The sequence below is a fragment of the Elephantulus edwardii genome, unplaced genomic scaffold (genome assembly GCF_000299155.1).
Source record: "Elephantulus edwardii isolate Elephantulus edwardi_28Jun2011 unplaced genomic scaffold, EleEdw1.0 scaffold00001, whole genome shotgun sequence".
NCBI lineage: Eukaryota > Metazoa > Chordata > Mammalia > Macroscelidea > Macroscelididae > Elephantulus > Elephantulus edwardii.
Window position 1 is genome coordinate 26,642,275 of NW_006399751.1, and position 15,922 is coordinate 26,658,196.

At 36.4% G+C, this 15,922-nt stretch overlaps 1 protein-coding gene across 1 annotated transcript in view; it reads left to right on the forward strand.

Annotated features, from left to right (window-relative positions):
* The first annotated feature begins 11,725 nt into the window (after positions 1 to 11,725).
* Positions 11,726 to 15,922, forward strand: part of TFPI (tissue factor pathway inhibitor (lipoprotein-associated coagulation inhibitor)) — a 74,494-nt gene continuing 70,297 nt past the window's right edge. The window contains exon 1 of the mRNA XM_006878943.1: positions 11,726 to 11,915. Within this exon, the coding sequence (XP_006879005.1) occupies positions 11,726 to 11,915 (190 nt within the window). The remainder of the gene's footprint in view (positions 11,916 to 15,922) is intronic.

Sequence of the window (15,922 nt, forward strand, 5' to 3'; positions counted from 1 at the left end):
ATATATATACATACACATATAAATTACTGTTACTGACTTGATGATAATTTATGGAGGCCTTCAATACAAACTTGACACATATGATGCCGTCGAGTTTCCTGAGACTCATATAGGCCCTATGTACAACAGCCCTAAACGCTACTCCATCCTGTGCCAGTCTCACTTACTCTGACACACTTACCCCCATTACCCTAGCCACTAAATAAATCCACCTCATAGAGTGTCTTCCTCTCCTGCACAGTCCCTCCACCCTCCCAATCATGATGTCCCTCTTCAAGGATTGGTCGTTCCTTGCAACATGTCCATGTCTTATGTATAATGTCTAATCATATATTCTTTTTAAACAGTTCTTTCCTTCATCTGCTCTAATTCAGTGTTCATTATGTATCCAGTATTTCTTATTCTCCTGCAGTCTCATATCTAAAATTGTGCTCATGAGGAATCAAGACCTGGACCTGTGTGCAAAAAGAGCAGGGGAACACTATATGGTTTAAAATGAAGAAGATAGTGCATCAGGATTGTATTCTCTTTCCAACCTATTCAAGCTATATTCTGAGCAAATTAGCCAAAAACTAGACTCTGTGGAGTGTAGAATCAGGGTTGGAGGGAAATTAATCAATAACCTGCATTATGCAGGTGACACAACCTTGCTTATTGAAAGTAAGTAGAACACAACACACTTATTGCAAAAGATCAAGGAATAAATACAGCCTTCAGTGTGGACTATGTCTAAGTGTCAAGAAAACAAAGATTCTTACCACTGGACCAATAGGCAGCTTCATGATGGATGGAGAGGAGATGAGATTGAATCTGTCAACAGTTTCATCTTGCCTGGACCAACAGTCAAAACCCTTGTTACCAGCAGTAACGAAATAAAGAGATACATTACAATGAGAAAGTCTGCCGTTAGGATCACCTCCAAATTATTAAAGAGTAATGATGTCAATTTGAAGACTAAGGTATGTCTGAATCAGGCCTTAGTCTTTCTGATCACTTGCTCTGCATCTGAGAGCTAGAGAATGAATAAGGATGACATGAAAAGAATTAACTCCTTTGTGTCAGAGAAGAGCACTGAATGTCCCATGATGGCCAAGAAAACAAACAGAGATGTTTTGGAGAGGGTGCATCTGGAGTGCACTTTGGAAGCAAGAATGATGAGGTTTCATCTCACATACATTGGGCATGTTGCTAGAAGGAGCTATTCCTTGGAAAAAGGACATGATGCTGGGCAGGACGGACGGTCAGCAAAGGAGAAGCAGACCCTCAACCAGGTGGACTGACATGGTGACTGCTGCAATGGTCTCTTAGGTGTCAGGAAGTGTGAGGATGGCACAGAATAGAACAGTGTTCAGATTTTTTTTGTTCATAGGGTTGCTGTGAGTTGGACTCGACTCAATGGCACTTAACAACACCTCCAGCACTTCAGCAGGAAAAAGGTAAACAACCCAATCACAAAATAGGAACAGGATATGAATAGACACTTCACCAAAGAAGACATTCACATGGTTAATAATCACATGAAGAAATGTTCAAAATCCCTAGACGCAAATAAAAACAACTATGAGATATCATCTCACCTCAGCAACAACTGTAAATTTCAACGGAGCAACAAACAAAAATGCTGGCAAGGTTGTGGACAGATTGGAACTCTTATTCTCTACACAGTTTTTAATAGGATATCTGTTTCTTTATTTCCCAATGTTTACACACAAGAATTTTCTTTCCTTCTAGACTATAATTAATAACTTTACTGTCTGAAACGGAACCTTTCACTTTTTTACCCCCCTTCCTGTGATCCCTGAATATTACACATTCTCTTCTACCTTTAGTTCCAAAGGAGAAATATTCTTTGAAAAAAAATATGTAGGTATGTTTTTCCATTTTGCTGGTAGTTCTTTAAATCAGTATGAAACAAGAAAGACCTCACTCTTTGCTGAAATCTTTACAGTACAAATGTTGCTTTGTCACCTAACGTCCTTTGCTGTGAAACAATTTTAAGTCAGATAACTCAAATCTCTTGGGATGAGGGAGAAAGAACTAAAGAGGAGGACTGGCTGGAATGTAAAACATTTCTTTTGTCAGCCAACTTGTTCCTTTGTCATCTCATAGAAAACCTGCTAAAGAAATGGTTATAAAAACAGAAATATATTTTAAAGGAAACAAAATACAAATTCTAAAAATAACTTTCATGGAAAAATTATCAGGATAAAGAGAGAAATGAATCAGAAATTAAAATTTGCATTGAAGAGAGCTCTGGTGGCCTATTGGCAGGAAGCTGCATTGTGATTTGAAGGCACGTTGTATGAATCCACCAGAAGCTCTGCTGGAGAAGGAGGGGCAATCTCCTCGTCTACTGATCAGATCCGATTTGACGGTACAGAAGAAAAAATAAAAAATTGTGTTCAAGAAACCATAGAAAATACAAGAAAAATTAGTAGGGTAATTAGTTCCAACAAAGAAAAAACCACTAGCTATGAGAAAGGCTTGAAAAGCACATTTATAAATTATAATAAATTATTAACATACAGCATGTAGTATTAGCCCATGTTTCTCAATTACTATTTTCTTGATTTCTATTTTGAAGTCCAAAGAGTTGTTAAATATTAAACAGAATCATAGAATTTTATTTTTAAATATTATTAAACATATGATTAAATTTATATTTGTCTATCATTTTTAATATGACATACTACTTGTGTTATTAATACGGCTCATTAATTGTATAGTAGTAGAACAAATTTGAAATATAAAAAATTATCTTTTGGAAAATGTATAAAAATCCTTCTAATCTATAAATGATTCCATATTGATGAGTTTTATGGTCTTGCTATTTATTAGATACCTATGGTGTTTCTATTTCAGAGATAATGCATACAATGAAGAAAGAACACATATTTTGGACCTCTGTGTGCTTATTGCTTGTCCATGCCCCCACTCCTCTTAATGCTGGCTCCCAGGAAAGAGGTAGAGTCTTTAAAATTTTTAACTATTCAAATCTTTTGTTTAAATAAGATAATTTCTTTCTATTGTGTACAAAAACAATTTTAAACAAAAGTAGCATTTTTCTTGGACAACTTCTATGCAGTGCACTAAAAAAAAAAAGAAAGAAAAAATCTATAAAAAGTCACTGTAGCATGACCGTCTTATTAAATTCAAGATATAATACTAAACACTGGATTAACTTGGACCATCATGCTGCGAGCAGCTAAATGTTGAAGTAATTCTTTAATCCTCCTTTAAACTAACAACTCTCTCTGAACCTTTTGGGCTCTGTATGAATGGGGGAGGGGAAAGCATGAAAAGTAAAAAGGAACTACATACATGTGATGTTTTAGCAGTCTCTTCTTTTTTCTGTTTCCTCATGAAGAACTTCCCATATAAGCCCAGTATGAAAATCTAGTTAAATAGAACACCAGGAAATATCATAGATATCATTTCTGGTACCATAAAACCATACCTCTTTAAATTAAGATATTTTTAAAAGTAGAAGAAAAGTCATACAAGAATTATTGTGGATTGATTTCTTAATGATTCTGTGGAAAATTATTAAACTATTGATAGGAATAAGGAGTCATTAGAAGTAAAGAAATGATAGTTTTTCTTTGTATAATAGCTTACAAAGCATTTCTTAAACTATATTCTTACTTGATATCTCTAATAGTTCTTTAATGTGATTATGTTCAATATACTTCTTTTTTTATAAAGATTCAATAAATATGCCAAGACTATGATAGTTATTAAGAGAACAGTGATCACCTAGATTAGACTTTAAGGATGTTGAGGTTTCATTGTTGGTAGATACTCTCAAGTAGAATACAATTCATAGCAACCCTATGAAAAACAAACATGAAACCAGTCATATCATATATAATCTTATAATCTTTGCTGTATGATTGTATTAAAAGCTGATTTGTAGCTGCTCTGAAATAAAGTTTGCTGGATTATTGAGGAAACCAGAGGTGCATTTGTGCTTCTAAACTGAACCTTGACTTTTATTAATTGAGGAATTGCGTGTTGCTGTTAATCTGATTTGGAACTGCTGGGCTAAACCTGGGATTGTATTGTTTGATATTCCTTGCCTCACCCACTTCTCAACCTACTTCCTTAATAAACCCACAACTGTAATTAGGTCTGCGAGTCAAGTTGAAACAAACATTGGACTCAATGATTGGTAGAAATAGGTGCAGGAGCATGTGGGGTGGCATGTCTGACCATGTAGCTACGTGTTTGGTACTATGGATGTTATTGATGGGGACAGTTTCTTTTAAGAAGTAAGTAGAAGTCAGACTCAACTACTTCCATGTTAAATCTGCTTCTTTTTCATCATATCTCAGATGTGGAGCAGGCGATTGAAAAAGGCCATGGTCGGCACAGGTGCACCTTAGTCTTCATGTATATAACTTTGCTTTTCAGTATTTTGTAGAGGTCCCTGACAGCAGAATTGCCCAATGCAATACATCTTCTGATCTAGTGACTGTTGGCGCCAAGGGTGTTGATGGGAGGACTGAAACACAGCCAGATTATCTCAGTGTAATGTGGTAAATGAAATTATGGTGGCATGTATGGCATGCTGCTGATTAAGCAAAAAGGAAAGAGATTCACCAGAGTGTCCCTAGTCTGAGAGTTTAGCTCCTAAGAGCTATGATAAAAGGTTTTTGGTCATAGATAATTATTGAATGAAATATACACCATCCTGTGCCTTTTGAAAATAGGAATTTGAACATTAAAACATTAACTCCAGGTCTTCATTGGGATCTTTCACATAAAGAAGTAGACTAAAGTTCAAATCTTATGTATGGAGCAAGAAAGGATATGGAGGATGAAATAAAGGAAAAAGAAGAAGCATTATCTTGGGAAGTGAGAGAACGGATTCATGTGTCCCAATATTCTCTGCATTCACTATCCCTTTTTTGAGCTGAGGAAATGAATACCCCAGTCAGCCAATAGACCAGAATCGAGAAAAAATATTATCAATCATAATTAAGCCAAATTTAAAAAGCACTAAAGCAACTTCCAAACCCTGCCAAATGAGAAAGAATTTTGATTTTAAAGCTAAAGTTAAGGCCACTTGGTTGAATACCTGTCCAGTAGTCTGCTTTTATTTTTACAAAGACATATACAACAACACATAAATGCATCCATCAATATTAACACATTGAGTTTTCCAATCTCACTATTACTGTTAATGTTGTTGCATCACCATCAACTATTAACTTGGACTCTCTGTCCTTTAAAATTCTTGTTTGTGCTTTAGTTATTGATAATCTGCTCTTATATTGATAATTCATCAAAAGTATGCAACATTCAAACAAATATTTTTATTATTAAGCTAATTATTGTTTGACTTAAAAATTATTTCTTGAAATTATTTTAGTTCATAGTTTAAAAGTTGTTTCCACATAATAGATTTAGAACTTCACAAACTTCAGTGGGCAGAGTAAATCTGATTTTCATAAGAATCTGAAGGGGTGTTGCAAGTTTTTCTTGCTTTTAATCAAAACTCAATAAAAATATTCAATAATGGCAGTAAATATATTTGTTTGATGATGACTCTATTTGTTTCTAAAAAGCCCAAACTCATTTAAGCCTCGTGTCACAATATTGAAAGTTGTTACAGGCACTATGTTGATTGATAACCAAAAAAAAGATAGATTATGCAGAATCACTGTATCAAAAGAATTGATTGACATGGAAACATTACAGGAACTTCCACATGAGCTCTGGTAGCCTAGTGGCTAGAAGCTATGCCAAAGTCCTGAAGGCACGTGGTTTGAGGCCACCAGTATCTCCAAAGGAAAAAAAATGGGCAGTCTACTCGTGTGCAAATAACTGCTTCTGAAAACCCACCAGAAGGTCAGCTCTGGTGTGGTTCTGACTCAATGGTACACAACAACAACCACCACCATGTGAACAGAAGCCAGTGGTAATCAAAGAAGTTGAAGCTGCACTGAAGGTGTTGCCCAAAAATAAGCCCCCAGGAATTGATGGGATACCAACTGACATGTTTCAGCTAACACACACAAGCCTGGATGTGCTTACCAGTCAATGCCAGGAAATCTGGAGGATAACTATATGGTCAACTGATTGGAAGAGATCCTATTCTTTAGAAAGGTGATCCAGTAGAATGTGGAAACTATCAAACAATATCATTAATAGCACAAGCAAGCAAAATACTGCTAAAGATCATTAAAAAATGCTTAAGACAGTACATAGATAGAGAACTGCCAGACATTCAAGTGGAATTTTGAAAAGGCAACATTGATATCCTTGCTGATTGATATAAGATGGATCTTGGCTGAAAGTAAAGAATACCAGAAGAATGTCTATGTATGCTTTATTGACTATACCAAAGCCTTTGACTGTGTGGATCATATCAAGTTATGGCTACATTGAGAAGAATCCCAGAACACTTAATTGTATTCATGTGAAACCTATTCATAGGCCAAGAGGCTGTTGTAGGATGAGAAAAAAGGAACACTATGTGGTTTAAAATTTAGAGAGGAATGTGTCAGAGTTGTGTCTTCTCTTTATACCTACTTAATCTGTATGCTGAGCAAATTATTTGAGAAGCTTGAATCTATAAAGAAGAATGTGGCATCAAAATTGGTGAAAGACTCAATATTATACAATATGCAGATGACACAACCATGCTTGCTGAAAGTGAGGGAGATTTTAAACACCTGATGTAGAAGATAGAAGAACACAGCTTTCAATATGAATTTACCAATAGGAAACATCATAATCAATGGAGAAAAGATTGGGGTTGCCAATGATTTCACCTTGCTTGGATCAACAATCAACACCTTTGGTACCAGCAGTCAGAAAATGAGATGTATTACAGTAGAAGAGTCTGCAGTCAGGGACCTCTCCAAATTATTGAGAAGCAATGATGTCAGTTTGAGGACTAAGGCATGCCGTACTCAAGCCGTGGGCTTTTCAATCACTTGAGATGAAAGTGATCATCTGAGAGTTAGAGAATGAATAAGGATGACAAAAGAAAAAGGGACTCCTTTGAGCTGTGATGTTGAAGTAGAATACTGAATATCACATGACTGCCAAAGAGCAAACAAATGTATCTTAGATAAAGTTCAGCCAGAGTACTCCTTGGAGGCAAAGATGATAAATCTTCATGTCACGTACTTTTGGCATGTTGCCAGGAAAGGCTGTTCTTTGGAGAGGGACATCATGCTTGGAAAGATGGAGGGTTGGAAAAAGAGGAAAACTCTCAACCAGGAGAATTGATATAGTAACTGTCATAATGGGCTCCAATGTGTCAGAGATTGTGAGGATGGCACAGGATAGGACAGGGTTCAGATGTGTTGTGCATAGGGCTGCCATAGGTTGTACTAGACTCAACATCATGTAATAACAACAATTGTTTTCTTAGGGTATAATGGATGTTATGGGGGTCTGGCTGTGTGGTCCACAGAGAGATTAACTCCTAAGACAGTACCTCTCTGCCTGTCTCAATCCACCAGAAGCTCCAAATGAGAAAGATGGGCCTTTGATGCATAATGGGGAACCTGTTATGAGTCAGTTCTGACTAAACAACAACGAGACAGAATTCATTGTTGACATATATTTTAGTTTTTAAAAAGTGAATTTTTAGGAAAAAACTTCCAGTAGGAGACTGTAACTAAATCTGTGTGAATGAGTAAAATGACAGTTTTAGAATCTCAGTCATGCTTTCTACAAAGATGGCAGCAAAAACAAAAAAGAAAGCCCCTGACATTCTAAAACTGAAGCCAAAGCAGGCAGTCCTGAAGGGTGTCTACAGCCAAAGAAAAAATATCCACATGTCACCTACCTTCTGGCAGCCTAAGATGCTGAGACTTCGCAGGCAGCCCAAATACCCCTAAAAGAGCACCCCCAGGAGAAACAAGCTTGACCACTATGCTGTCATCAAGTTTCCCCTGACCACTGAGTCAGCCATGAAGAAGATAGAAGATAACAACACAGTTGTGTCTATTGTGGATGTCAACACCAACAAGCACCAAATCAAAACAAGCTGTAAAGAAGCTCTGTGACATTGATATGGCTACACTTTGATTAGGCCTGATGGAGTCAAGATCTATGTTCTACTTGCTCCTGACTATGATGGTTTATATGTTGCCAACAAATTGGGATCATCTAAACTGAGTCTAGCTGGCTAATTCTAAATACAAATTTTTCTCACAGAAAAAAAAAATCTCAGTCATAAATCTGTGACAGTATTGTAGAATTGTTAAGGATGTGAAAGAGATGTTGTGCTAAATTATGAGTAGATTAATTCTGAAAAGATTTAACCATGAAATTTTACTTTTACTATTCTTCAAATTTTAAAATGCATTTGTTAATATATGGCTGAAAAAAAATGATTGTTGTATAATTAAATTATGACATATCAAAGTATCTGAAACATTGTGATTATTCAGTTAACAGTGTTTACTATTATTGTTGTTATAATTTTTTAATCACTTTTTTATGTTTGCTTATTTTTTTTTCATGGTATACTGCTACCATCTGGTGGCTTATCTCTTAAACACTAAAATTTACCATTTTACTAAAATTTACTAGTAGTTATTGTTTGTAACTCATAATGCAGAAATAAATCATTCCTACAATATATATATATTGTTTATAGATATTGAGGGGGGAAGACCAACAACTAACAGAAAAATAGATAAAGGTCCATAATTAGTAATTCTTCAAAACTCAAACTCATTGCTATACACTTATAACTAATTAATAACTGATCCTCTAGTGGGCTTTTTGAGTAGGGAGAAGACCAACAACTAACAGAAAAATAGAGAAAGGTCCATAATTAATAATTCTTCTAAACTCAAACTCATTGCTATACACTTATAACTAATTAATAACTGATCCTCTAGTGGGCTTTTTGAGACTGTGTATTGTGTGGGAAGAGATTATACATCATTTTTCCTTGTAGCTGCTTGTTGTTTATTATTGAGTACCATTGAGTTAAAATGAACTCATAACTGACTTTGCAGTGGGTCTGTGGTAAATCATTTTCTCCCTGAATCAGCTGGTGGATTCTAACTGTATACCTTTGGGTTCACAGTGCAATTCCTTATCACTAGGCTAGAAGCGCTGCCTTTGTTTGGGTTTAGCAGTGCAATTCTCTATGGACCAAATATCAGAGATAATTCCTAGCAGCATGCGTATCCTCAGTCATGAGTAATAATAAAGCTTAGCTCCTAAAAAAATTGTATTATGTTAAAATCCTTTCATGCTAATGATATTTGAATTATATATGAGACTTATGAGTAAATACAGTGTGGATGAGAAAGCAAAGTGATTCAGCTGCCTTGAAAGAGAATACAGCAACATGGACGCATATAACGGATGCATTTTTCCCTTGACCAAGCAAATCATCTAAGTAACCAATCTATAGACACTCATGCCACAGTGAAAAATTACACATAAGCAGTATTTTTCACTGCATTCTAATTTGTAATTAAAAAATTATATCAATAGACCCCAGATAAGATTAATTGATACATTATCGAGGGCAATAGAATTAAGTGTGTTGGTGTCAGTGAGACTGGCTCAGGACAGGGCAGGCTTCTGAGGTGTTGACCAAGTCGCTGTGAGTCTCAGGTGACTCAATGGCACATAATAACATACAATGTTATTCTGCAAAGAACTTTTTACAAGTAGCTATACAGAATAATGGAGAAGAATGCTACATGTTGAGAAGGGGCTAAGTTTTTGGTTTATCTTTCCAGTTCAATCGCAGTGTGCAATTATATACATACTGTGCTGCCTTTTTTTTCAATTTATTTATTTTATTTTTATTATTTTGTGTGTGTGACCATCAAATCAGATCTGACTGGTACAGGAGGAGATTTTTCCTCCTTCTCCAGCAGAGCATCTGGTGGATTCAAACCGCGTGCTTCTAGGATTGCAGTGCAGCTTCTTGCCACTAGGCCACACTGTACTGCTTTTTATAGAAGGAAGTAGTGTGTTGTTGTTGTTGTTGTTATGTGCCATTGAGTCGCTTGCAACACATAGTGACCCTATGTACAATGGCCCTAAACTTTGCTCTGTCCTGTGCCAATTGCACTGTCTCCGATACACCAATCCTGATTACCACAGTAACTAAATCATTCCACCTCAGAGGGGACCTTCCTCTCCTGCACTGTCCCTCCACCTTCCCAAGTATGATGTCCCTCTCCAAGGACCGGTCCCTCCTTAACTTGTCCAAAATATGAAGCCTCAGAATCCTTGCCTCCAAGGAACAGCCTGATTTAACCCTCTCTAGGATGAATCTGTTTGTTTTCTGGGCAGTCCATGGTATATTCAATACTCTTCTCCAGCACCACAGCTCAAAGGCATCAATTCTCCTTCTATCCTCCCTAGTCACTGTTCAACTCTTTGACGCATAACAAGTGGTATACACATACATATTCTTATACATGAACAAATAGTATGCATTTAAAAAAAGAAGAAATGGAAATGTGAATAGAAGCTAAGTAGAGTTAACTATAAGGGAAGAGGAAGAGTATGTTGTTGTTGTTGTTGTTATGTGCCGTCGAGTTGCCTGCAACTCATAGCGACCCTATGTACAACAGCCCTAAACTCCGCTCTGTCCTGTGCCAATCGCACTGTCTCTGACACTCCCATCCCAATTATCCCAGTCACTGAATCAATCCACCTCATAGAGGGCCTTCCTCTCCTGCACTGTCCCTCCACCCTCCCAAGCATGATGTCCCTCTCCAAGGACCGGTCTCTCCTCACAACATGTCCAAAGTATGTTAGACGGAGCCTCAGAATCCTTGCCTCCAAGGAGCCACCCGGTTTAACCCTTTCCAGGATAAATCTGTTTGTTTTCCTAGCAGTCCATGGTATTCTCAAATTTAGAATATGTACAGAGTCAGCTTTGAATCTTGAATTATGTAAATATTACCTATAAAATGTTTACAAGATTTACTTAAAATTGTCAAAATCCTTGTAATTAGTAAAATTAACTTGTCTATGATGCTCAGAGAAATCCAAATTTCTGTTATTCATATTCTGTTGTAGAAGTAGATCATAAATCATTTGATCTTTCATCTGTGATATGATCAAATGCATGTGAATGCACTGTCAGATTATTTCCGTGACATCATTGTAGAGTAGGAAAGAAAACTCAAAGAATTGTCCATTAGCATCTGCCTCTAAAAGCTGCTTAATTAAAATAGTAGATCTTTATTTATAACAATGACACATTATTTGAAAGAGTCTTAAATCTGGTACTACTCAATTGATTCAATAAAATTGTGTCAATATATGCAAAGCCTACTATCATCAAAGACCTAGAAAGTGCATTTTACACCTATCCTTTAATGGTTTATTAGTATACTAACAAGTGTCTTATCTAATAAATTTGTTTATTTTATCTACTATCTTGACAATTTAGAATAACTTCTCAGTCTTTATCGTATAAGTTCAGTACTGATGTGTATTTTCTTAAAATTACAACAATTCTTGAAAGATCAGACAATGGAAGTAAAGCATATTATAAACATGTTGAAGGCTGTTTCTTGTTTTCAGCTTTAACTTTTTCTGATGTAATATTACTTAATTCATATTCATGCACAGATTTAGCTAGATTTCTTTATAAATTTTTTGGATTGTGAGTAAAATCTTGTATAGATATTATTCTTATTAAAGTTCATACTGGCTAAAATGAAAAAAAAAAGAATTACATACTTTATTTTATTTTTACCTTGAAGGGGCAGAGATGACACCAGTAAAACCTGTCAATTCATTTTGTGCACTGAAGGCAGATAATGGCCCATGCAGAGGACTAATTCTAAGATATTTTTTCAATGTTGAAACTCAAAAGTGTGAAGAATTTTTCTATGGAGGATGTGATGGAAATAAGAATCGATTTGAAACTCTGGAAGAATGCAAAGATAAGTGTGAAGCTGGTATGTCTGGGAACATTTATCCTGAGGAGTCAGAGATATTAGTTATAATCATAGACTTTATAATTTTAGTTAGGAAATCAGAAGAAGAATTGCATTGAAAGTACTGAAGAGCAATGACGTCCGTCTGGAGAGTAAGGTGCGCCTGATCCAGGCCATAGTTTTCTCAATTACTTGCTATATGTCAGAAAGCTGGACAATGACTAAGGTTGATAGAAAAAGAATTGATGCTTTTGAGCTGTGATACTGGAGAAGAGTATTGAATATATACCATGGACTGCCAGGAGAACAAACATGTTAGTCCTAGAAAGGGTGAGACCAGGCTGCTTCTTGGAGGCAAGGATTCTGAAGCTTCATTTGACATACTTTGGACATGTTGAAAGGAGGGAGGGACCAGTCCTTGGAGAGGGGCATTGTGTTTGGAAGGGCGGAGGGACAGCACAAGAAAACCCTTGATGAGATGGATTGATTCAGTGACTGTGGTAATGGGGGTAGGTGTGTCAGAGACAATAAGGTTGTCACAGGGTAGAGCAGGTTTCAGAACTATTGTACATAGGATCTCTATGAATTGCAAGTGACTCAACAGCACATACAAAAACAATAACATTATTTTAACATTCTGAGAAATTCCTTTGTTCAGATATTTAGTTCAGATATCCCATAATTGTTCTTCATAGCAGTCATTATATAATTTATTTTTTATATTCTACATAGTGCAAAAGAAAGATAAATTCTTGTCTAAGTACAAATTTTGTATTTGTAATTGAAGGAACATAATTTAGCATCCTCCCAGGTAGTTATGAGATGCTGGAAAAAATTGGCTGTTAATTAGTCTTTCTCATTGCAGAGCTCTCATGTCTGTCCTCTGTCAAGATGATGAATTTGAAAATATCTTTTAAGGTCCCCAACAGCTACTAATTATAAAGAATAAGAACAACATACAATAAAGCAAAGCAAACATGCTTTTGAATAGTAGTGCTGGTGTATTTAACATCCAATGAATTGACAAAAGAACTAACCAATCTGTCTTGCAGGAAGTACATGTCTTGGGAAAAGTGCAGCCAAGGTGTTCCTTGGAGGCAATGATAACAAAACTCTGTCCCTCATACTCTTTGCTAGGAGAGTCTATTCCTTGCAAAGAGACATCAAGCTTAAAAAGATGGGAATCAGAGTAAGAAAGGAAGACTCTCAAGTGTGCCAGAGTTGATGAGGGTGACACACAGTAGGACAGTGTTCAGGTTGTTGTTTAGAGAATTGTTGTGTATTGTACTCAAATTGATGATGATGACACCTAATAATAACACTCTAACTTTATTCCCACACAGTGTTCTCAAGAGCTAGGTGAATTGGACTGGAGTACTGGGGGGCGGGGGTGGGTAATAATTTTTTACTAACACTTGGTGTCTTGATCTTCACAAGATGGACAACTTTGCATTCTCTAATAATGCTTTCCAAAGTAGTTTTTACAAAATAGCCTTGAAAATCATGGCCTTGGCTTAAGGAATGATTTTGATGTGGGAAAAAGAAAATTTCTTTCTCTATGGCTCTGTGAGATGCTTTGCTGTATGGTCTAGAGTAAAGAGAAGAGAATCAATCTGAATGTATATTCTTTTAATAATTTATATTTTTAACCTGCTGTTTTTGTTGTTGTCATCATGTGCTCTCATCTCAAGTCACCTGAGTTCTATACACCATGCTCCTATATATTAGATCAAGCATTCTTTCATGTTGAATTAAAAATTACTGTTAGTCTTCAGAGCCTTGGCTGATTTCCTGATTTGCCTGACTTGTTCAAAGAATTCCCTTTTTTACTTAGCAGCCTACTTATTTTCACCAACTGACTTCTCTTGCCTCAAAACACACACTTTATTTTTTTTTAATTCACATTTATTATATTTCGTCATTGTACACAAGTTATACTTTTCTTGAGAAATTTTAAAAATATAACCCTTATTATATGCAACTGCTCTTTTTTAAAATTTTCTAAAGCATTATTACTGGCTAGCATAAATGTTAGCTCTCTTACACCCATTTCACAGAATCTTTGAAGTTACTAATCTAGTATAAGAACATCTGAGTTTTATATAGTAGAATATTCCTAAGGACAGAGCTGGCATCTAGGAAACTACCAGTAGCTTTTAAAAACTTACTTAAACCAAGAATTATCTAACTGTGAGGGAGTAATTGGAATTTTACTTCTTTCTTCTCCTAATGTTGTTGTTGTTGTTAGGTGCCGTTGAGTCAAACATAACTCATAGTGACCCTATGAACAAAAGATCTGAACCCTGTTCTATCCTCACATTTCCTCACACACGGAAGCCCAGTCATCATGTCAATCCACCTGGTTGAGGGTCTTCTTCTCCTTTGCTGACCCTCCACCCTTCCCAGCATCATGTCCTTCTCCAAGGAATAGCACCTGCTAGCAACATGTCCAAAGTATGTGAGGCAAAGTCTTATCATTCTTGCCTCCAAAGACCACTCTGACTGCATCCTCTGAGACATATCTGTTCATTCTCTTGGACGTCCATGGGATGTTCAGTGCTCTTCAACACCACAGCTGAAAGGCATCAATTCTTTTTCTATCATCCTTATTCATAGTCCAGCTCTCAGATACATAAATAGTAATTAGAACGACTATGGCCTGTATCAGACACACCTTAGTCTTGTAACTGACATCACTACTCCTCAGTAATTTTGGAAACGTCCTTAATTGCAGATTCTCCCAGTGTAAGGCATTTTGTTATAGCCTGACTGCTGGTACCAAGGGTGTTAATGTGGATCAAAGCAAAATCAATTGTTGCCAGTTTCAATTTCCTCTCCATCAATCATGACACAGCCTGTAGGTCCAGTAGTATGAATATTTTCCTGACATTGAGATGCAATCCATAACAAAGGCTACATTCCCTGATCTTCTGCAACAAGCAAGATTGTGTCATTTGCATAATACAGGCTATTGATGTGTCTCCATCCAATCCTGATGCCACACTTCTCCTTATAAAGTCCAGCTTCTTGGATAATTTATTCAGCTTATAGGTGTGGAGAGAGAATACAACCCTTGCACAAAATATAACAAATTTTAAAGCAAACAAGAATAGTAAAAGGTAGTTAAAGACTCTGTTTCTGAGAGAATGGCCCCATGACTTGATCTCTCCAATTGTTCTGAGTCTCTGTATAGAGGCCATTCTAGACCACAGTGAGGGAAACGGAACCCTAGTTCAGTATATAATGAAGGTCTCACTGAACAGAAGAAGTGGAGATGGAATATTAAGGAGGCTGAGGTGACTGAGATGGCTGAGGTTAGTGAAACAATATCCAGGTTAGGGCAACTTTTGGCATGGAAAAATCAGAAATTATCATGGTGACCCTTTGACCTTATCATTGAATAATAAAGTTCTACATGAATTGCCTTGGTTGGGAGAATAATTATCAGGAAACTATCACTGGGGACCAGATTAACCTTAGCTAGAGTAATTATTACTTGAATTTCCTAACTAATCACACAGACATAGAGGACTGTGGTGGCTTAGTGATAAGGATTTGCACTCCCAACCCAAAGGAACACAGTTTAAAACCACAAGTTGCTCCATGGAAGAAAGATGGGAAATCCTTTCCTTTCCAATTTGCTGTTGTTGTTGGAACCAATCCATATCTGAGCCTCCAGCAGGTTTACAGAGGCAGGAAAAAACACAGGAGGATATTGCCTATTTTTCTCCCATGGAGCAGCTGGATTTCAATTGCATGCCTTTCCATTGATAGCAAAATTCCTTACCACTAATACACCAGAGCCTCCCACTAGATGTCCACGATGAGTCAGTTCTGACTCAATGGCTCGTAACAATGACAATCGGCAAACATTATGTATACTACATCTAGTTTTATTCATCCATAAACCAAATAGAATACTGACATAGGCCTCAGCAAGGATAAATTTAAAATACGTTATGCTGAGTGAAATAAATGAGACATGAAAAATCAAATATTATATAATCACACTTACATGAGGTATCTAG